Source organism: Phocoena phocoena, chromosome 3 (genome assembly GCF_963924675.1).
Source record: "Phocoena phocoena chromosome 3, mPhoPho1.1, whole genome shotgun sequence".
In the NCBI taxonomy this organism is placed as follows: Eukaryota; Metazoa; Chordata; class Mammalia; order Artiodactyla; family Phocoenidae; genus Phocoena; species Phocoena phocoena.
In genome coordinates this window covers 44,297,904-44,322,772 of record NC_089221.1, presented here as the reverse complement: position 1 = coordinate 44,322,772, position 24,869 = coordinate 44,297,904, and the positions used below count along the sequence as shown (strand labels likewise).

At 36.2% G+C, this 24,869-nt stretch overlaps 1 protein-coding gene across 1 annotated transcript in view; it reads right to left on the bottom strand.

Annotated features, from left to right (window-relative positions):
* Positions 1-24,869, bottom strand: part of MAP3K1 (mitogen-activated protein kinase kinase kinase 1) — a 79,192-nt gene that overhangs the window by 6,374 nt on the left and 47,949 nt on the right. The window contains exons 7-14 of the mRNA XM_065874777.1: positions 16,586-16,707; positions 15,904-15,985; positions 15,603-15,786; positions 13,442-13,720; positions 3,822-3,943; positions 2,108-2,199; positions 1,647-1,836; positions 55-1,336 (exon numbers count right to left, since the gene is read on the bottom strand). Coding sequence (XP_065730849.1) covers positions 55-1,336; positions 1,647-1,836; positions 2,108-2,199; positions 3,822-3,943; positions 13,442-13,720; positions 15,603-15,786; positions 15,904-15,985; positions 16,586-16,707 — 2,353 coding nt within the window. The remainder of the gene's footprint in view (positions 1-54; positions 1,337-1,646; positions 1,837-2,107; positions 2,200-3,821; positions 3,944-13,441; positions 13,721-15,602; positions 15,787-15,903; positions 15,986-16,585; positions 16,708-24,869) is intronic.

Sequence of the window (24,869 nt, the reverse complement as noted above, 5' to 3'; positions counted from 1 at the left end):
TTTATTTTAGCACGGCCCGAGGAAACTCTCTAACCTCTTAAAGACTATACTTACATCTTGTTGAATGATGATGATGTCTTCTCCATTTTCAACCTGTAGTTGAGGAACTAGGGGGAGGGCATCCTGAGATGCTGACATTGCCATGGCAATCGCTAAAGCTTCTTCTTCTTCAGCTTCCATTTTTTCTTTGCACTTCTGATTATGATTCATATCATCTTTGTAGGTATCATCATTTTCATCCTTTTCAGGAGACAGCACAGCAACTTCTGACTTAAAAGTTACTGTTGTGTCACTTGAAGGCATAGATGCTTCAAGAAGGTCCTCAATACTGGAGTTGAGCTCTGTATTGACATCTAATCTGCATTTCTCCTCTACTGGGGTGAACACTGTCTCGTCACTAGGTATAATAGCATTACTGCTATTGCTGCTGCTGCCAAAGCCGTCATCACGTTTGGAACTACCGTTCAAATCAAGTGTCATGCTATTTTTTGAGGCATCTCCCTGTTTACTTGTATTACTTGGGGTAGGTCGAGATGGCTTTGGCCTGTGTATATTACTGGAGGGCAGGGGTCTTGACTGAGTAAAGATTGGGGAAAGTTTATCTGAGTCTTTGTTTTCAGAACAGTTTCTCTGGAACTGTAGAGAAAACTTGCGCTGTGTTTGAGGAGATGCAGAAGGTATTTTGCAGGGAACAAACCCCTGAGGTCTGTGCTTAGAGACATCTGTTACGGTGCCAGGTGGTACAGATGGGGCAGATGAAGAAGGGCTTGACACGGCTGGGAACATTAGTTGGGAATGATGAGATAAAGGAGAGGAGTTCAAACACTGACTGTGGGGTCTGCCTTTTGTTTGAACCATTGGCTTTGGCTGCTCCATTGTTGTTGAACTAGGAAGTCCTACTGAAATGCTGGCCAGTCGGTCAGAAATGTCCTCTGAACTGGCACTCAATTTTGTAGCACACAATCCTTTTCCAGTTTTCTCTAAATGGTCTGTGCGCTCAAAGGAACTGTTCTCTGTGGCTTCCGTACAGCTGTTGGGGACTGACGCCTTCAAAAAGCTGTCATGTCGACCATCCAAAGTGTCTTCTATGCCCAGCTGGATGGCCTCAGCAATTTCCACCTCATCTGCAATAGCCATCAAACGACGACGCATCCTGGTAAAATGAGTAGAACTGGAAACATTCAGCATTTCTAACAGTTTTGAAAATACATGGGGTACTGCAGTAACCATTCTTGCAGAACTCAAATATATCCTTCTGGAGAGTTTGCCAACCATTGAGTGGGAATTATCAATGGACTGCAAAGCAAAGGTTAAGAGGGACAGCAGCTTCTTATACCTGAAAGAAAAAACACATTCAATTATGAAACAAATTAAAATTACTGCAAAATATATACAAATAAAATGGTACTTATTCACAGCTTTTACATTAAAAAAATCAGTATAAAGGATCTAAAAATTTTTAATTAAATAGCCTAGACTTCAGGTGTTCACCAATCAAATATTAAGGTATCAGTAACCTACACGTGTGCTGTAATTTGAGTCTTTCATTCATCTAAAATGTGTCCTTCTTGGATGGGTGTGGCGGGGGGCGGTGGGATGGGGTAGGTAAAAGGAGGAAAGAAATGTATTTTCAGAAGAAAAATTACCTGACTTCAACAGGCTCAGCTTGTGAAACATCAGTACTGACAGTATGAGGGTAAAATTCAGCAGGAAATTCCAACAGCAGTCTATCTATGAGACAAAGGCGGCCCAGGAGTTCTTGCCAGTTGTTTGATTCAGTTTGGTTTCCAAGAATACAATTTAAGACATAATCAACACCACCAATACCAATGGATCCTACAGAAAGTAAAGTAAAAATAAATGAAAAACAGTGATATTAAAATCTAAAACAAAACATGATCAAATGGTTTAAGGTTAACAAAAATACTTGAATTATATTAATTTCAAGAATCTCCCTTTTAGATTAATTCCTATTTCTAATGTTAGCTGAGTCAATTTACAAAATTATTTCAAAATCCTGTAACTGCCCTATTAGAGATTATGAGATTAGACCGTCTAAGGAAAATGATAAAACATGCTATATTAATTTTAAGTAAAAAGTTATTACCAGCTTTAAGTATTTCTCTGCCAACGGCCAACTCTCCTGCTTGGCCTTTGCACAATTCCAATAGCGTTGATATAGACAGCTGACTTGTGCGACTAAAAATGAAAGGAAGCAACATCAGACTTTAATCTTGGATAAAATACATATTAAAAGGAGAGTAGTAATGTAACGCCTTGTGAAAAGGTGGGAAAAAATGTTTTTAGGAGTGTTTGCTTCTCAACCACTAAAACTGCATTAATGATGTCACTATAAGTAATAATATTTATTATTAGGTCTGATTCCATAAATTTTACCTTATCTTCTGTGTTAAGCACAGAATCTTCACTACTGGCTCTTACAAACAGCAAGTATTAAATATGAAACCAGATAAAAGGCTTATTTTCATTATCATATCTTGTTAAAATAAGAAAGAAAAGACTTAGACATTTTGATTTCTGAATTTTCATTAAGTTCTCTTGAATTAAAAACAAAGTCTTCCCATCCAAAACCTTTATATTCTCTTTATATAGCCAGAATGACTTCTAAATATCATAAAATCTCTTTACCATATTTCTTATGATGTTCAGTCATTCAAGTGACCAAGTCAACAACCTAACTTTAGAATTTCAGAAAGCGGACAACAAAACAAATGCCATAAAAGCATTGAAATTCTTAGGGGAAAAAACCCTATTATAATATTAAGAAATGAAATGATTTTTCTATGCATTTTTCAAATTACTTGTTAATTTTTTTCAGGTATTTATAGTATTCTCTCTAAGCAACAAGAAAACCTCTAATACTTACAATCTATAGGCTTGTGTAGAGAAACAATGGAGACAAAAGACAGACTTTATGAGATGAGAAACAAGTCAAAATTAAGTACTTAATTTCTGAGATCCTCTACAGACTATATCATGTGACTTAGGGAGGAAGACAAAATTGGACTAGAAGAGCTCCAAAAGGAGGTAATGGCAGAGGCAAACCAAGGGAGAGTCAGTGCTTCTTACCACCTGAGATCTGCTGGGACACGAAGAGATGAGAACTGCCAAAAAAGTGTTTACTGCGGCTATGCTCATTATATGAAAAGTGGTCTTTTCCTCCCACTTTATGGAAAGGGAAAAAATATAGAGAGAGAACCAGCGGTCTAATAAAAGCGTAGCTTGTGCTCATTTTCCCTATCACCATACCCTCATTTCTCTACCTCCAGTTAGGGCTGTTCTTGTTCCTTGCTGATTTTTAAGGATATTGCAGGGATATATGGAATTGTTGTTGTTGTTATTTGACAAAACTATCACAGAGTAAAATTCCATCACAAAGAAAATAATGGAATGGGGTTTTTGTTTTTTTGGTCCTGATAATGCAAAGCATGTATAATGATTTTATTGGTTCCTATCCTGTGTAACTCATTCTCTAAAATGAGATAATATCTCATATATCACCTGCTGTTCTTATCAACTGGACTTCAGTTTTAAGAATATTACTTTAAAATAAAAGAGATTCAATCACCATACAATAATCTGGAGGTCCACGCAGGTTGTTAGCCTGGTTTTTACTTGCCATTAGTTCTCCCTAGTCCTTAAGAGCTTTAAATGTTACATGTTAATTTCAAATCTCACATTATAAAACAGTATTCAAAGCCTCATTTAGTAAGTATGTATCAAATACTCACTAGGTTTGAGGCTCTGTGCTAGGCTTTCAGGACAAGGCGGTTTGAAGCACTTCATTTATAGGGCCTTACCTATTGACGTCTGCACACTTGACTAGGATGGTGTCTACAACTGGCCGGAGAAGTCTCTGCAGTTTGATTCTTTCTGCCAAACTATGGCAAGGAGTATATACTAGCATGGCTCTCAACGTTTTCTGGGGGAAAAAAACTGAAGGTCAGTTTAACTACATTTAAAAAGCATCAGGGACAATGGCCTAATCTGAGACAATTTGAGAAATAAAATAATGATAGGAACAGATTATAACCCATAAATAAAATAAGAATCCATGAGTTGATACTGATACAAATAAAAAATTGGATAGATAAGGTAGAAAGGAACTCTCAACTATTTCTGTAATTTTTAAAAGTCTGAATTAATTTCAGAATAAAAAGTTATTTTAAAAAGAAAATGAGGAAAGGAGCCAACTTGAAAGAGCTCCCAATGGCTAAAGATGGAATAACTTGGTCACAAAGTAAATGATGATAGTACTGAATTATAACCCATAGAATAAAATAAATACCCATGAGTCTATGGTGATAGAAATAAAAAAACTGAATAAATACATAAATAGGAGAGAAGAGACAGCTCTTCGTTATAGACAAATTCCAATTAACTAATAAAGGAGGAATATGGGAAATAGAAGATCACCGTTAGAACACCACAGTAGTCATTGCTGTAGGCAAGATCCACTGACAAATGCTAAAATCTGTGAATAGAGACAGGATATTTGCATAGTCTCAAAGTATCTCCCCCAAGACATTTATTAATAGTAATTTTACAGTACCCAGTAGACAGCACCTTAAGCAAGTGATGAAGGATGGCATCACCAATAATAAGACACACTGACATGATATACCCCCTGATAACAATGCACTGAGAAGGGCACATCACCTCTGGTGTTCTTGCGAAAAATGCATAATGTAATCATGAGAAAATACCAGATAAACCCAAATTGAGGAACATTCTTCAAAATAACTGGCCAATACTTCAAAAGTGTCAAGGTCTACAAAAGACAAGTAAGGACTGAGGAATTGTCACAGATGGGAAAATTAGGGGGGCATGATAACTAAGTGCAATGTGAGATTCTGGATTGGATCCTAAAAGAGAAAAAAGACATTAATGGAAAAATGGGTGAAATATGAATAAAGTCTGTAGTTTAGCTGAAAAGGACACTGTTGGGACAGTCTGGGGATATCTGAATATGGACTTTATAGTCCATAATAATATTGTAATTAATGCTAAATTTTTAGAGTTTGCTGATTGCATGGTGATTATACAGAAGAATGTTATTTGTTCTTAAGAGATACATGCTAAAGTATTTGAAGTGAAATGTCATGATGCCTGCACATAACTTTCAAATTGTTCAGCAAAAAATTATATATGGGGAGGGAGGGGAAGGGAAAACAAAGAAGGGCAAGAGGGAGGGGAGAAAGGGAAGGGAGAGCTCTAAGGGCAGGAACCATGTCTGCCCTCACTGTGCCTGGCACACTAAATAACTGTAGAGGAATCAGAATACAGTATCATTCAGAGTCCCTGCACTCTAGGAGCTCATGAACACACTGGGAAACCATGTGAAGTGATAATAAACAACCAGATAGTAAGGCATTATACTGAACAGTCAAATATGTCTGTCTGAAGGTTTGTGTTGGAAAATAGTAAGAAGAAAGAGGTAAAAAGTTGGGCCAAGAACACTGGTCTTTATTCTACATTATGCTGGTCTTTATTCTACAGTATGCTGGTCTTTTGGTCCCTCAAGATGCTATATAAAAAAAAAAGACCACGGTTAAGATAAATTTGGGAAATAATGCATCTTATGCCATGATTAGATTCCCAATGTATGTTAACTTATGAAGGTTCCTGGAAGCCTTTCAGTGAACAGACCCATTTAACCTCATGTAATTTAGTATTCACCAATTTTAACTGAACACAGAACTCTTTCTTCAGGGAAGAAAGGGAAGGAACTTTTCATAGTCCAGCCAAACTTCCACAGAATATGCCTTAGGAAATGCTGTTGAAGAAACAGAAACCTCTGTAGGTTTCTGAGCTGGGGAATAAAGTGGCATTTAAGGAATAATGATGACTATTATATTCCATGTTCTCACAATGTACTAGACATTACAGTTAGAGGTATCTACACAATCTCATTTCAAACCTAAGAGGTACATATTTTCATTATTTTATAGGTGAAAAAGATGAAGTTTAAGAGTCCTAAAAAGTTACACTGCTAGCAAACTGGAGAACCAGAATTCGAATCAAAGTCTCTCTGATTTTGACCAAATATCCAGATTGCCTAGGCTAGGCCCAGTTTAGCAGATTATCCAAGTATCCCACTTGGGATGATAAATTATGAGGTCACTCAATTTTGACTCCAAACTAATGTTCATAAACACTATACTATACTACCTTTCAAAAAGAAGATTTGCTAGGCATAGTTGTTATAGGATGGATTAGAAAAAGATTAAGAGTGGAAGCAGAGAAATGAAATGAGTTTTAAAAACAGACCAGGGACTTCCCTGGTGGCACAGTGGTTAAGAATCCTCCTGCCAATGCAGGGGACACAGGTTTGATTCCTGGTCTGGGAAGATCCCACATGCCGTGGAGCAACTAATCCTGTGTGCCACAATTACTGACTCTATGCTATAGAGCCCGCGAACCACAACTACTGAGCCTGTGTGCTGCAACTACTGAAGCCTGCACGCCTAAAGCCCATGCTCTGCAACGAGAAGCCCGCACACTGCAACTAGAGAGAGTGTGTGTGTGTAGCAACGAAGATCCAATGCAGCCAAAAACAAATAAATAAAATAAATAAATACATTTTTAAAATGAAGTGGAATTAAAAAAAAAAAACAGACCAGAGGGCTTCCCTGGTGGCGCAGTGGTTGAGAATCTGCCTGCTAATGCAGGGGACACGGGTTTGAGCCCTGGTCTGGGAGGATCCCACATGCTGCAGAGCAACTAGGCCCATGAGCCACAACTACTGAGCCTGTGTTCCAAAACAAGAGAGGCCGCGATAGGGAGAGGCCCACGCACCGCGATGAAGAGTGGCCCCCGCTTGCCACAACTAGAGAAAGCCCTCGCACAGAAACAAAGACCCAACACAGCAAAAATAAATTAATAAACTCCTACCCCCAAAATAAAAATAAAAACAGACCAGATAAGAATTATTCTAAAGCAGTGGTCCTAAGAAGAACTACAATCCTGCAGCCTGTGGAACAAAAACCACATTCACAGAAAGACAGACAAGATGAAAAGGCAGAGAGGGCTATGTACCAGATGAAGGAACAAGATAAAACCCCAGAAAAACAACTAAATGAAGTGGAGATAGGCAGCCTTCCAGAAAAAGAATTCAGAATAATGACAGTGAAGATGATCCAGAACCTCAGCAAAAGAATGGAGGCAAAGATCGAGAAGATGCAAGAAATGTTTAACAAAGACCTAGAAGAGTTAAAGAACAAACAGAGATGAACAATACAATAACTGAAATGAAAAATACACTAGAAGGAATCAGTAGCATGATAAATGAGGCAGAAGAACGGATAAGTGATCTGGAAGACAGAATGGTGGAATTCACTGCTTCAGAACAGTATAAAGAAAAAATAATCAAAAGAAATGAAGACAGCCTAAGAGACCTCTGGGACAATATTAAACATAACAACATTCGCATTATAGGGGTCCCAGAAGGAGAAGAGAGAGAGAAAGGACCCGAGAAAATATCTGAAGAGATTATAGTCGAAAACTTCCCTAATATGGGAAAGGAAATAGCCACCCAAGTCCAGGAAGCGCAGAGAGTCCCATACAGGATAAACCCAAGGAGAAACACACCGAGACACACAGTAATCAAATTGGCAAAAATTAAAGACAGAAAAATTACTGAAAGCAGCAAGGGAAAAACGACAAATAACATACAAGGGAACTCCCATAAAATTAACAGCTGACTTCTCAGCAGAAACTCTATAAGCCAGAAGGGAGTGGTATGACATATTTAAAGTGATGAAAGGGAAGAACCTACAACCAAGATTACTCTACCTGGCAATATTCGATGGAGAAATCAAAAGCTTTACAGACAAGCAAAAGCTAAGAGAATTCAGCACCACCAAACCAGCTTTACAACAAATGCTAAAGGAACTTCTCTAAGTGGGAGACACAAGAGAAGAAAAGGACCTACAAAAACAAGCCCAAAACAATTAAGAAAATGGTCATAGGAACATACATATCAATAATTACCTTAAACGTGAATGAATTAAATGCTCCAACCAAAAGACACAGGCTCGCTGAATGGATACAAAAAACAAGACCCATATATATGCTGTCTACAAGAGACCCACTTCAGACCTAGGGACACATACAGATTGAAAGTAAGAGGATGGAAAAAGATATTCCATGCAAATGGAAATCAAAAGAAGCTGAAGTAGCAATACTCGTATGAGATAAAATAGACTTTAAAATAAAGAATGTTACGAGAGACAAGGAAGGACTACATAATGATCAAGGGATCAATCCAAGAAGAAGATGTAACAATTATAAATATATATGCTCCCAACATAGGAGTACCTCAATACATAAGGCAACTGCTAACCGCTATAAAAGAGCAAATCAACAGTAACACAGTAATAGTAGGGGACTTTAACACCTCACTTACAACAAAGGAAAGATCATCCAAACAGAAAATTACTAAGGAAACACAAGCTTTAAATGACACAACAGACCAGATAGATTTAATTGATATTTATAGGACATTCCATCCCAAAACAGCAGATTACACTTTCTTCTCAAGTGCACACAGAACATTCTCCAGGATAGATCACAAATCAGCCTCAGTAAATTTAAGAAAACTGAACTCATATCAAGCATATTTTCTGAACACAACACTATGAGATTAGAAATCACTTACAGGGAAGAAAAACATAAAAAACACAAACACGTGGAGGCTAAATAATACGTTACTAAATAACCAAGAGATCACTGAAGAAATCAAAGAGGAAATCAAAAAATACCTAGAGACAAATGACAATGAAAACATGATGATCCAAAACCTATGGGATGCAGCGAAAGCTGTTCTAAGAGGAAAGTTTATAGCAATACCAGCCTACCTCAAGAAACAAGAAAAATCTCAAACAAACAATCTAACCTTACACCTAAAGGAACTAGAGAAAGAAGAACAAACAAAACCCAAAGTTACCAGAAGGAAAGAAATCATAAAGATTAGAGAAGAAATAAATGAAATAGAAACAAAGAAAATAGCAGCAAAGATCAATAAAACTAAAAGCTGGTTCTTTGGGAAGATAAACAAAATTGATAAACCATTAGCCAGACTCATTAAGAAAAAGAGGGAGAGGACTCAAATCAATAAAATTAGAAATGAAAAAGGAGAAGTTACAACAGACACTGCAGAAATACAAAGCATCCTAAGAGACTACTACAAGCAACTCTATGCCAATAAAATGGACAACCTGGAAAAATTGGACAAATTCTTAGAAAGGTATAACCTTCCAAGACTGAACCAGGAAGAAATAGAAAATATGAACAGACCAATCACAAGTAATAAAATTGAAACTGTGATTAAAAATCTTCCAACAAACAAAAGTCCAGGACCAGATGGCTTCACAGGTGAATTCTACCAAACATTTAGAGAAGAGCTAACACCCATCATTCTCAAACTCTTCCAAAAAACTGCAGAAGAAGGAACACTCTCAAACTCATTCTATGAGGCCACCATCATCCTGATACCAAAACCAGACAAAGACACTAGAAAAAAAGAAAATTATAGACCAATATCACTGATGAATATAGATGCAAAAATCCTCAACAAAATACTAGCAAACAGAATCCAACAACACATTAAAAGGATCATACACGGATTTATCCCAGGGATGCAAAGATTCTTCAATATATGAAAATCAGTCATGTGATACACTATTAACAAACTGAAGAATAAAAACCATATGATTATCTCAATAGATGCAGAAAAAGTTTTTGACAAAATTCAACACCAATTTATAATAAAAAAACTCTCCAGAAAGTGGGCATAGAGGGAACCTACCTCAATATAATAAAGGGCATATACGACAAACCCACAGCAAACATCATTCTCAATGGTGAAAACCTGAAAGCATTTCCTCTAAGATCAGGAACAAGACAACGATGTCCACTCACCATTATTATGCAACATAGTTTTGGAAGTCATAGTTGTGGCAATCAGAGAAGAAAAAGAAATAAAAGGAATACAAATTGGAAAAGAAGAAGTAAAACTGTCACTGTTTGCAGATGACATGATACTATACATAGAGAATCCTAAAGATGCCACCAGAAAACTACTAGAGCTAATCAATGAATCTGGTAAAGTTGCAGGATACAAAATTAATGCACAGAAATCTTACACTAATGAGGAAAAATCTGAAAGAGAAATTAAGGAAACACTCCCATCTACCACTGCAACAAAAAGAATAAAATACCTAGGCATAAACCTACCTAGGGAGACAAAGGACCTGTATGCAGAAAACTGTAAGACACTGTTGAAAGAAATTAAAGATGATACAAACAGATGGAGAGATATACCATGTTCTTGGACTGCAAGAATCAATATGGTGAAAATGACTGTACTATCCAAAGCAATCTACAGATTCAATACAATCCCTATCAAATTACCAATGGCATTTTTTAAAGAACTAGAACAAAAAATCGTAAAATTTGTATGGAGACACAAAAGATCCCGAATAGCCAAAACAGTCTTGAGGGGAAAAAAAGGAGCTGGAGGAATCAGACTCCCTGCCTTCAGACTATACTACAAAGCTACAGTAATCAAGACAGTATGGTACTGGCAGAAAAACAGAGATACAGATCAATGGAACAGGATAGAAAGCCCAGAGATAAACCCACGCACCTATGGTCAACTAATCTATGAGAAAGGAGGCAAGGACATACAATGGAGAAAAGACAGTCTCTTCAATAAGTGGTGCTGGGTAAACTGGACAGCTACATGTAAAAGAATGAAATTAGAACACTCCTTAACACCATACACAAAAATAAACTCAAAATGGATTAGACACCTAAATGTAAGACTGGACACTATAAAACTCTTAGCGGAAAACATAGGAAGAACACTCTTTGACATAAGTCACAGCAAGGTCTTTTTTGATCCACCTCCTAGAGTAATGGAAATTAAAAAAAAATAAACAAATGGGACCTACTGAAACTTAAAAGCTTTTGCAAAGCAAAAGAAACTACAAACAAGACGAAAAGACAACCCTCAGAATGAGAAAATATTTGCAAATGAATCAATGGACAAAGGATTAATCTCCAAAATATATAAACAGCTCTTGCAGCTCAATATTATAAAAACAAACATCCCAATCAACAGGTGGGCAGAAGACCTAAACAGACATTTCTCCAAAGAAGACATACAGATGGCCAAGAAGCACATGAAAAGCTGTTCAACGTCACTAATTATTAGAGAAATGCAAATCAAAACTCACACCAGTTAGAATGGGCATCATCAGAAAATCTACAAACAACAAATGCTGGAGAGGGTGTGTAGAAAAGGGAACCCTCTTGCACTGTTGGTGGGAATGTCAATTGATACAGCCACTATGGAGAACAGTATGGAGGTTCCTTAAAGAACAAAAACAGAATTACCATGTGACCCAGCAATCCCACTACTGGGCATATACCCAGATAAAACCATTAATTCAAAAAGACACATGCACCCCAATGTTCACTGCAGCACTGTTTACAATAGCCAGGTCATGGAAGCAACCTAAATGCGCACTGACAGACGAATGGATAAAGAAGATGTGGTACATATACACAATGCAATATTACTCAGCCATAAAAAGGAACAAAATTGGGTCATTTGTAGAGATGTGGATGAATCTAGAAACTGTCATACAGAGTGAAGTCAGAAAGAGAAAAACAAATACCATATGTTATCATATATATGTGGAATCTAGAAAAATGGTACAGATGCACTGGTTTGCAGGGCAGAAATTGAGACACAGATGTAGAGAAGAAATATATGGACACCAAGGGTGGAAAGTGGCGGGGGGGGGGCGGGGTGGTGGTGGTGGTGGGATGAATTGGGAGATTGGGATGGACATGTATACACTGATGTGGATAAAATTATAAAATTGATGACCAGTGAGAACCTGCTGTAAAAATAAATAAATAAATAAAGCAGTGGTCCTGAACTGGGGGCAGTTTTGGCCCTCAGGGGACACTCAGCAATGCCTGGAGACATTGTTGGTTGTCATGACTAAGGGGAGGATAGGGTGGCCATTGGTATCTAGTGGGTATAGTCCAAGGATGCTACTAAACATCCTATAATGCATAAGACAGCACCCCTGCCCCCAACAGATAATTATGTGTCAATGTCAGTAAGTGCTGAGGTTGAGAAACCCTGTTCTAAAGATATATATACTCGTAATGGAGAAAGTCAAATTTTAGCATACAAAATTACAAACAGAACAGCCTCCTTGTCATTCCATCTCACTCATGAAAGACAACTTCTAACAGGTTAAAGTAGAAAAACAACTCAGTAATCTATGTCATGGAATCCTCTTTTGTGAAAAGGTTTCTGAATTTCCATACAACGTTCATTAAAAATCAGTTCTTTTTTTTATATTTATTTATTTTATTTTTGGCTGTGTCAGGTCTTAGTTGCGGCACGCGGGATCTTTCGTTGAGGCACGTGGGATCTTTCGTTGCAGTGCTCGGGTTTCTCTCTAGTTGTGGCATGTGGGTTTTCTCTCTCTAGCTGTGGTTCACGGGCTCCAGGGTGTGTCAGCTGTAGTTTGCAGCACATGGGCTCTCTTGTTGAGGCCTGTGAGCTCAGTAGTTGCGGCACGCAGGCTTAGTTGTCCCACAGCACGTGGAATCTTAGTTCCCTGACCAGGGATCAAACCTGCGTCCCCTGCACTGCAAGGCGGATTCTTTACCAGTGGACCATCAGGGAAGTCCCCCAAATCAGTTCTTCTTAATGTCTAATATCAAATTAATAAAAAAAAATGTCTAATATCAAATTTTTAAAAATCAAAGTAACTCTGGTTACTTTGCTATCCCATAAAGAATCTTTAATTTGGTCATGTATAATGTAAGGCAAACGTGAAGGTATGAATAGCAAGCTATTGCTTTTTTTGGCTGTGTTGGGTCTTCATTGCTGTGCGTGGGCTTTCTCTAGTTGTGGCGAGCAGGGGCTTCATTGCAGTGGCTTCTCTTCTTGCAGGGCACAGGCTGTAGACACTCAGGCTCAGTAGTTGTGGCACGTAGGCTCAGCAGTTGTGGCTCGAGGGCTTAGCTGTTCTGCGGCATGTGGGATCTTCCCGGCCCAGGGATCGAACCCGTGTCCCCTGCATTGGTAGGTGATTCTTAACCACTGCGCCATAAGGGAAGTCCTACTATTGCTACTTTATAGAGTAGAGAAAAGTAAACAGCATATAAGAAATCCTGACCAGGTTAAAACGAGTAAAATCCAAGTGAAGAGATTAAATGGAAGACTGCAATTTCCTGGGATTATGGAATAAAAAAAATATTTGGATTTTCCAAAATTAAATTAGGTAAAGTAGTTTTACTGAATCTTAAAAATGATATCTGCAAACTGTCAAAAAAAAAAAAACCCAAGAAACCCATAACGCTATGGTTGTAGAATAAAGCTACTTACTAAAGCAGCAACGTACACTTTGTAGACAGGGTCAGCACAGACCATTGATAAAACGTTGCAGCATGCCTCCACCACATCTCCTGAGACACTGGTCTGGGAAGACCCACTGGCAGCTCCAGCACTTGGGCTGTTCCCGCCGTTGCTCCCGGAATTTCCAGTGCTCTCCCCATTTGCCAACAGCAGAGCCCCACTAACATCATGGGAAAGACGTCTGAGAGCCATCTCTCTTACATTCCAGTTTCTAGAAAATAAGCAGCCAACGAGTTCCATTCCGAATACCTATAATCAGACAAACAAAATGAATTCAATGTGAAGAAAAACTGAAGTGTTTTGAATTAAGTATGATTTTTGGTTACTAAAGGAAAGTTGGACATTTCTTAAGTCTTCACCATACTATACAATTTTCAAATGTGTCCGTAAGGACATACTCAAGTTTAACTGGTAATTAGCAAAACTCCTTAACATTTATTAGCTCAAGTAAAACTAAGAGTGAACACCATTAAGTAATTGGATGGATATATATGCATTTCTGTACTCCGGCGCTTACCACAAAACAAAATAAACATATCTGTGAAGAACCTCAAATTTGTATTCGTGTTAAGGTAGTTTACAGAAAAAACCCTGAAGATTAAAAAAAGCCAAATCAAGAAAGGCACTGGGGCAGGTGTTCAAGAGATAAGAGTATTTCTCCTACCAATGATAGTAGTAAGTCAAAGGCTCTTATTTGGTTAACTAGAAAAAATATAATGAATGGAGTGGAAAAATCAAGACTAAAGAAAAACACTGTGTTCAAATCAGCAAAGGATAATGAAATACTTAAAGTGCATGTGATTATAGTCATCATTATCACATCTGCAAAGCCAGAGAATCCCTAAAGAAAAGAAAGGGTGCATGGTCTTGACATTATGGACCAGTTAGCTAAAAGTAAACTTAATATCTAAGATAATGTATCATTTGAAAAAGTTCTAAATATTAGGGATGAATAAACACATTTTTGGGGGAAATAAATCATGACTTTTTTATGTGTTCTGTTTTAAAGTGATAGTAAAGGAGAATAAATCAATTAGAGTATAGTGAATTTGTTGTATGCCTGGCATTGTTAAACAGCATACCAATAAGTCTTAATTATGTCTTATATGATATTCCTAATTTAAAAAACTAGGAATATATAGCCTAGGCCAACCTAAAGCTTAAGCAAAACAAACCTGAACCACTGCCTTGAAAAAATGGCATCCAATAGCTCAGTATCAAATTGAGAGTTTTCTTGAGGACTCATGAAGGGGCAGGTAAGGGCCTATGTTAAATACCATTAATGAACTAGATAAAATAAATAATATATTTATTAAGTTTGTAAATTTTATTAGATTCCTATTAGGCTGTTAACATGCTAAGAAAAGAGGATTCAAAAGCTGCAGGACTATAATGGTCACAAAAAGAAAAAGGAGATAAATCCTTCTGGTGTATAAGCTTAATGAGTTATTGTGTCTGTTAACGAATTTAATAGAATTTACCAGATTATCAAAAACATTTTACTTCACTATAATCTGGAGATGTTGTCTGCTTTTGGATTCTACATATGGACTAAGCAGATAACAACAAAGAAAATCATTAGAATCCAACCAACCAACCGAAATTCCGATTTACTAAGGATGAAAAAGTATTTAAGCAGAAGAGAAAGTAAAGGAATGGAAACTGTCCTTACAAATAAAAATTACTAATACAAGGTAAATACCACATTCTTTTCTTACTCATCCACTCAGCAATTATTGAGTACCTAACATATGCCATGAGAATATGAATAGGAGAAACTGAGTTTAAATGGCAACAAATAAGAAAATGACAAATTCTTGGCAGGATTAAACATTGGAGCAACTTAGCATTAAATGGTTCTGGTGTCTATCCTTGAATAACCTTTTATTGTCTGTTAGTTTAGAAAGATGTTTCTAGAGATGGGAGGTGAGATTACAAAGAAAATTTGAAGTTTAAGCTCTATAATAAGTGGCATAGTATTAACATCAAAGGTAAAATTAAAATTTTCAATGGAATACGAGTCATGATGGAGGCAAGCAAAAGTACTTTCTTCAATTATAAACTGGGGAGACAACTATATTAATTAGTCTATAAATGTTTCTTTGAGAAATGAAGAATCAGAACTACTTACCTGAATCCATGGCTCAGCTAAATCTTTATAAGCAGGAGGGATCTGCTGAGTTCCATAATGAGTAAGATTAAAATTGCTCTCTTGATTCCTTCGTTGTGATCCAGCCAAGGGATGCTGCTGTGTGGTTTGCTGCTGTGCAGCTCGCAGGGAAGAAGGGGAATCCACAGGGCTTGACAACTCGTGGCTAAATGAAAAATTAACAAAGCTTGCTAAAAATAATTAACAGATTTAAATAACACTTTGAGAGCATCATTTTTATTCTTTATTAAACATACCCAAATCATTAAGTCTTAATTGTTACCTGTAGAAATCATGGGATCTCCACTTAGACCTACAAAGGGGACATATTAAAGGTTCTCTGTTTCTTCTACATTCTTCTGCCCCTGAAAAATTATGGAAAAAAACTTAGAAAAGTATAAATGTTTACCATTAAGTATTTATGTATTAATTGTTCATAATGGCTAGTATAGGATTTATATGGAAGGAACCTCAAAACGTTACATGTTTACCTAAACACAGGCAAACATGGAAGGTTAAATTATTCTGATGCTTGTAATTGTTGCAAATGCTATTTTATTAAACATGCTATATATAACATATACTTTGTTTACTGTTTTTCAAAACATTCTGCCCACCTGATAACCTGGTAATGTTATTCCAAAACTTGCTTTGGCGTTACCCTCTCTGGAAGGCCTGCCCAGACCTTCTTCCACCTCCTTCCCTCCACGTGCACCTTCCAGATCAGAACTGTTTCTAATTCCGGGCACGCCTTCCATTACCACGCGTCACACTTTATAACATTTCTTTGCTCATCCCTAAGAGATCCTAAACTCCTACTTGTTGAAAACTTCTTACAGGGCCTAGGTATACTTCTTTTCTTCTCTCACCAGTCTCGCTGAAGGCCACGTTAAAATCCTAAATAATATAGTTAGCTGATAGAGTAACCATGTTGAGTAAGCACAGAGAGAAAAAGAGCCACATACAAATTGACATGCAATGGTGGTGCAGCTTATTCCTGCAGCCATCTTCACACACTGTAAGACTTTCTTCATCAAGCATGCCCAACAAGCAAATAGGACACATCTGTTCCTCTTCATCTTTTATACTATAAAGAAGGGGAAACAAAAGCATTAACCACAAAAGAACAGAATTAATACCATATGCTAAAAACAACTGTGGCTTCTTTAGACTAGGAAAAAATTGATTAGAAATTCTTGTTTAGGAGCGTCTTGTGTATGAACTATTTGAGAAATATTTCTCTTATTAATATACAGTAATTTTGAATCAGACTCATACCACCACGTATTTATAGGTTGTGGATATGGTTTAACCTTTCCTTGCTATGAATATAATTCAATATATGAACTACAACCTGAGAGAGATATGTATCCCACAAATTCTGTTATTGTACCTTTTGAATAAACAAACTGCTATAAGATTTGACTATGTACAAACATACTACATGCCAACAGTTTCAAGATTTCAAGTATTAGAAGGACTGTAGAACTCATCTATTCCACGTCCTTAAGTATGAAGACCCATCTCAGACAATTTTGGTGCATGTATAGTCCAACTTTCCTAGAAACAAGTATGTCACATTTTTAATGCACACAACCTTTCAACTAGACTTCTAGGAAATAAAGAGACATAATAAAGATATATGTGTGAGAATGTTCACTGCAGAACTATTTAGCATAAGGAAAAAAATCAACCAAAGGAACATCAAAAGAAGGTTAAAAAAATGGTACACCCAGACACTATGAAGCCTTTGAAAATGATCAGAGATCCATAAATGATGACAAAGAAAAATATCCATAATATATCATATGGTGAAAAAAAGCAGATAACCTGACAGAATTCAAACGTATAGAATGGTTCCATTTATGGCAAAATTTTAACTTTATTATGTGTATCTAAATTATACTGTATATATTTGACTATTCCTATTATATACAAAGTGAATATAAAATCAGTAAGAAAAATATTAACTCAACAGTGAAACAAGCAAAGAAGATAAAAAGGCAGTTGAAATAAAAAAGACCAATAGCCAATAAATGTGAAAAGAGAAGTACAAAATACATGTTAAATTAATAAAGCTCTATCTTATTTTATTTGTCTTTGTGGGGGGAATGGGATAATCTGATTGACAAAAATTAAGTAGGTTGATAACTGCATAGGAAAACAGGCTCTCATATACACTAACGGTGGGAGTAAAAAAAACCCTGAAATTTTTAGAAAGGAATTTGCTAGTATTTCTTAACGTACTAAATGTATATATCCATGACCTAAAAAAACCTATTTTCTAGAATTCTATCCTTCAGAAATATTTTAAGTAAACAAAAAATATAAAATTTACTGCATTTAATAGGCCAACAAAAAATTAGGTGTACTAAATGTCCATTAATTATGGCAATGGCAAAATATATTGTGTCACATCCATACAATCTTATATAGCTGAAGTAGTGTATTTTTTTGTATTGAGGAAAATGTTCTTGATATATAAAGTAAAAATTTTTTTTAATTTAAAAAGTTGCAGATCAAAATATATGTCATGACTATATTGCTTAACAATAGGAAAGATGAGGGAAGTATTGGGGTGTGTGTGTGTGCATACCCAGAATGCAGAGAAGAGTTTTATATTCTTTGCTTTATACAATTTTAAAAGATGTATTAAAAACTGTTAACAGTAGTCATATTGTGTGCAGCCCAGACTGGAGTGGGAGGAGGTTTGTTTCTATTTTACAGATTTTTGTTTGAACCTTCATGATGTGATGAACAGCTTTTAAAATCAATAACAATATTTCCATATATATGCTGTCTACGAAAGACCCACTTCAGACCGAGAGACACATACAGACTGAAAGTAAGGGGATGGAAAAAGATATTCCATGCAAATGGAAACGAAAAGAAAGCTGGAGTAGCAATTCTCATATCAGACAAAATAGACTTTAAAATAAAGACTATTAGAAGAGACAAAGAAGGACACTACATAATGATCAAGGGATCGATCCAAGAAGAAGATATAACAGTTGTAAATATTTATGCACCCAACATAGGAGCACCTCAATACATACTAACAGCCATAAAAGGGGAAATCGACAGTAACACATTCATAGTAGGGGACTTTAACACCCCACTTTCACCCATGGACAGATCATCCAAAATGAAAATAAATAAGGAAACACAAGCTTTAAATGATACATTAAACAAGATGGACTTAATTGATATTTATAGGATGCTCCATCCAAAAACAACAGAATACACATTTTTCTCAAGTGCTCATGGAACATTCTCCAGGATAGATCATATCTTGGGTCACAAAGCCTTGGTAAATTTAAGAAAATTGAAATTGTATCAAGTATCGCCATGAGACTAGATATCAATTACAGGAAAAGATCTGTAAAAAATACAAACACATGGAGGCAAAACAATACACTACTTAATATCGAAGTGATCACTGAAGAAATCAAAGAGGAAATAAAAAAATACCTAGAAACAAATGACAATGGAGACACGACGACCCAAAACCTATGGGATGCAGCAAAAGCAGTTCTAAGAGGGAAGTTTATAGCAATACAAGCTTAAGAGACAGGAAACATCTCGAATAAACAACCTTACCTTGCACCTAAAGCAATTAGAGAAAGAAGAACAAAAAAAACCCAAAGTTAGCAGAAGGAAAGAAATCATAAAAATCAGATCAGAAATAAATGAAAAAGAAACGAAGGAAACGATAGCAAAGACCAATAAAACTAAAAACTGGTTCTTTGAGAAGATAAACAAAATAGATAAACCATTAGCGAGACTCATCAAGAAAAAAAGGGAAAAGACTCAAATCAATAGAATTAGAAATGAAAAAGAAGTAACAACTGACACTGCAGAAATACAAAAGATCATGAGAGATTACTACAAGCAACTCTATGCCAATATAATGGACAACCTGGAAGAAATGGACAAATTCTTAGAAATGCACAAACTGCCCAGACTGAATCAGGAAGAAATAGAAAATATGAACAGACCAATCACAAGCACTGAAATTGAAATTTTCCAACAAACAAAAGCCCAGGACCAGATGGCTTCACAGGAGAATTCTATCAAACATTTAGAGAAGAGTTAACACCTATCCTTCTCAAACTCTTCCAAAATACAGCAGAGGGAGGAACACTCCCAAACTCATTCTACGAGGCCACCATCACCTTGATACCAAAACCAAACAAGGATGTCACAGGGAAAGAAAACTACAGGCCAATATCACTGATGAACATAGATGCAAGAATCCTCAACAAAATACTAGCAAACAGAATCCAACAGCACATTAAAAGGATCGTACACCATGATCAAGTGGGGTTTATTCCAGGAATGAAAGGATTCTTCAATACACACAAATCAATCAATGGGATAAAACATATTAACAAATTGAAGGAGACAAAAGACCATATGATCATCTCAATAGATGCAGAGAAAGCTTTTGACAAAATTCAACACCCATTTATGATAAAAACCCTGCTGAAAGTAGGCATAGCGGGAACTTTCCTCAACATAATAAAGGCCATATATGACAAACCCACAGCCAACATCATCCTCAATGGTGAAACACTGAAAGCATTTCCACTGAGATCAGAAACAAGACCAGGTTGCCCACTCTCACCACTCTTATTCAACATAGTTCTGGAAGTATTAGCCACAGCAATCAGAGAAGAAAAGGAAATAAAAGGAATCCAAATCGGAAAAGAAGAAGTAAAGCTGTCACTGTTTGCAGATGACATCATACTATACATAGAGAATCCTAAAGAGGCCACCAGAAAACCACTAGAGCTAATCAATGAATTTGGTAAAGTTGCAGGATACAAAATTAATGCACAGAAATCTCTGGCATTCCTATACACTAATGATGAAAAATCTGAAAGTGAAATCAAGAAAACCCTCCCATTTACCATTGAAACAAAAAGAATAAAATATCTAGGAATAAACCTACCTAAGGAGACAAAAGACCTGTATGCAGAAAATTATAAGACACTGATGAAAGAAATTAAAGATGATACATGGAGAGATATACCATGTTCTTGGATTGGAAGAATCAACATTGTGAAAATGACTCCACTACCCAAAGCAATCTACAGACTCAATGCAATCCCTATCAAACTACCAATGGCATTTTTCACAGAACTAGAACAAAAAATTTCGCAATTTGTATGGAAACACAAAAGACCCCAAATAGCCAAAGCAATCTTGAGAACGAAAAACGGAGCTGGAGGACTCAGGCTCCCTGACTTCAGACTATACTACAAAGCTACAGTAATCAAGACAGTATGGTACTGGCACAAAAACAGAAAGATCAATGTAACAGGATAGAAAGCCCAGAGATAAACCCACGCACATATGGTCACCTTATCTTTGGTAAAGGAAGCAGGAATGTACAGTGGAGAAAGGACAGCCTCTTCAATAAGTGGTGCTGGGAAAACTGGACAGGTACATGTAAAAGTATGAGATTAGATCGCTCCCTAACACCATACACAAAAATAAGCTCAAAATGGATTAAAGACCTGAACGTAAGGCCAGACACCATCAAACTCTTAGAGGAAAACATAGGCAGAACACTCTATCACATAAATCACAGCAAGATCCTTTTTGACCCACCTCCTAGAGAAATGGAAATAAAAACAAAAATAAACAAATGGGACCTAATGAAACTTCAAAGCTTTTGCACAGCAAAGGAAACCATAAACAAGACCAAAAGACAACCCTTGGAATGGGAGAAAATATTTGCAAATGAAGCAACTGACAAAGGATTAATTTCCAAAATTTACAAGCAGGTCATGCAGCTCAATAACAAAAAAACAAACAACCCAGTCCAAAAATGGTCAGAAGACCTAAACAGACATTTTTCCAAAGAAGATATACAGACTGCCAACAAACACATGAGAGAATGCTCAACATCATTAATCATTAGAGAAATGCAAATCAAAACTACAGTGAGATATCATCTCACACCAGTCAGAATGGCCATCATCAAAAAATCTACAAACAATAAATGCTGGAGAGGGTGTGGAGAAAAGGGAACACTCTTGCACTGCTGGTGGGAATGTGAATTGGTACAACCACTATGGAGAACAGTATGGAGGTTCCTTAAAAAACTACAAATAGAACTACCATACGACCCAGCAATCCCACTACTGGGCATATACCCTGAGAAAACCATAATTCAAAAAGAGTCATGTACCAAAATGTTCATTGCAGCTCTATTTACAATAGCCCAGAGATGGAAACAACCTAAGTGCCCATCATCAGATGAATGGATAAAGAAGATGTGGTACATATACACAATGGAATATTACTCAGCCATAAAAATGAACGAAATTGAGCTGTTTGTAATGAGGTGGATAGACCTAGAGTCTGTCATACAGAGTGAAGTAAGGCAGAAAGAGAAAGACAAATACCGTATGCTAACACATATATATGGAATTTAAGAAAAAAAAATGTCATGAAGAACCTAGGGGTAAGACAGGAATAAAGACACAGACCTACTAGAGAACAGACTTGAGGATATGGGGAGGGGGAAGGGTGAGCTGTGACAAAGCGAGAGAGAGGCATGGACATATATACACTACCAAATGTAAGGTAGATAGCTACTGGGAAGCAGCTGCATAGCACAGGGAGATCAGCTCGGTGCTTTGTGACCGCCTGGAGGGGTGAGATAGGGAGGGTGGGAGGGAGGGAGACACAAGAGGGAAGAGATATGGGAACATATGTATATGTATAACTGATTCACTTTGTTATAAAGCAGAAACTAACACACCACTGTAAAGCAATTATACCCCAATAAAGATGTTAGAAAAAGAAAATAAATAAAATAACAATATTTCCATTACAACATAAAGACAAGATTCTGGGGTATTATAAGTAAGCTGCCCAAGATCACAGAACAGTTCGTGGCAAATCTATCATTTGGCTTTAACTTGAGGAGAATATCCCATAACCTACTTATCCCTACAAATTCGTGCTTCTACTAAGCTCAGGCTTTCCCGTGGGCTCAATATTACACTTCTACTACCTTAAGCTATAATTCCTGAAAAACAGGTCTGAGTGACTGACAGGAAATAACAGTTCCCCAGAAAACTTCCCTGAAAGCTGAAGAAATATGTCATCAATGTCGTGATGTGTGATTCCTGAGCTGAAGCACACTTACTAGTCTCTCTCCCTCCCATTTATCTATCCTGTCTCTCTATCTCTTTTCACAATTATGGAGCTATGAGGAGGCGGGAAAAGCTATTAAAATATGCATGTATTAATGACAAAAATTAACGAAACACTGCAGAAATGATTTACACAACAATCTAAAATAAAAATACTAATGGCAAAGATGACCCAAGATCAAATAATTTTTCAAATAATTACACCAAAATTAGCTTATTCAAAAGACTTAAATACAGGAGAAATAAAGTTCCACAATTTAGTCAAATTGTAAGTGCAACTTATTTCTTAAATGCTTTTCTGACTTAAAAATATTCCATTCTGGGGTATTTTCTGCCCTTTTTCCAAGTACATATTTTGTAAACATTATTCAGATCATTTATCTATATACATGTACAATTTCATGTTCTTAAGAGATTTATCGTAAAAATTCTACTTATTAAACTCTTCAAGTGGTGGCATAATTTTTCATTGATTAGACAGATCCTAACTTCTTAAGCACCCACTTATTGCTGGACATTTGAGTTGTTTCCACATTTTAAGAAACCGTTAGAAACCTCTTTGTGCCCTCTTTTTTTGACATTTCAGATTTTCTTTCTAGCAGTTTCTTCAGAAGTAAAATCACTTGAGTAGAGAGCAGGGATTAGCGAACTAAAGGGGGATCAAATTAGTCAAGCTTCTGTAAGTAAAGATTTATTGCAACACAGCCACACCAATTCATTCACATATTGTCTACAGCTACTTCAGCTACAAGGGCAGAGCTGAATAGTTGTGACAGAGACCCAATGACCCTCAAAGCCCAAAGTATTTAAAGTATAAAAATGTCACCTGTCATAATACCACCCATTAATAACCATTAATTTTTTTATTCATTTCAATATTTATGTACCTATAATACCTTTTATATATAAAAAATGGGTTCGTGCATGACAGTATTATAATCTGGATTTTATTTCATGCCACTCAGTGTTCTTCAAAAGCATAAGTCTAATGGCTGCATGAAATATTCATAATATGGGTATATTTTAACCATTCATTTGCTGGATATTTAAGTTGTTCCCAATTTTTCACCATAGTACTGTGAGAAACAGCCATATATGTAAGTCTTGTACATTTCTCAAATTAAAATTTTTTTCTTAAAAAAAAATACATTTACTGGATCAATGACTATAAACATTTTAAAAAGTCACATTTATTTTTTTCCAGAAAGGCTATACCACTACGTACAGTAAAGCATCTTATAAGAACTGAACTGTCGCATTACAAAGGATCTACTAATTCTGTAAATAAATCTGATATATATATATTTTTTTAAATGAGCATTTCCTAAGTTATTAGGTTGCCTGAACAGTTTTCATGTTTGTCAGCACCCTGAAATTGTTCTTTTGTGGAAATTCTCTTCATGTCCTTTGCCCATTTATGTCCTGGACCCTAGGTTTCTGTTTGCAGCTTTTATTTTGTTGGTAAGGTTTTGTTAATTATTTTTTATATGCATATTCAATCTGTCCCAATTCTGTTTTTCATTGTTTCACTTATATACCATTTAAAATTAATATACTGCAATAAGATCTCCAGATAATATTTTTAATAATTTTAGTCTTAAAATATTTATTTTAGACATAAAAATTTGTGATTACATGAAACATTAACCTACTTACCTACACAGTATAATCTTAGGAAGATTATAACTTCTTTGGTTTCCCCCCTTGGATACAAAAAATTCAAATGAATCAATAAAACCCCCCAATTATGGCCAGCCCATATTGAAAGGGTACTTTTTTTCATCTTAGAGAAAGAGACTTTCTATTTTAACTTTGGCCACCTGGTTTTTTAAGCAGTTTTTTTTTTTTCCCAAAATAAAAAGCTACAGAAGTATCAATCAAAAGGAGAAAGGCTCTAGAAGTTTGGGTAAGGAAGCTTGAGAAGTAAAGCTAATTTTTTCATTTATTTAGAAGAGATAACAGGTAAGAGAAAGAGCCCTGAACTAGAAATCAGGATACTCAGGTTCCAGTTCTGCCTTTGTTCAAATGACCTCTTCTGGCTTTATTTATCATGTAAACTGGAAAATCTCTAATGTCC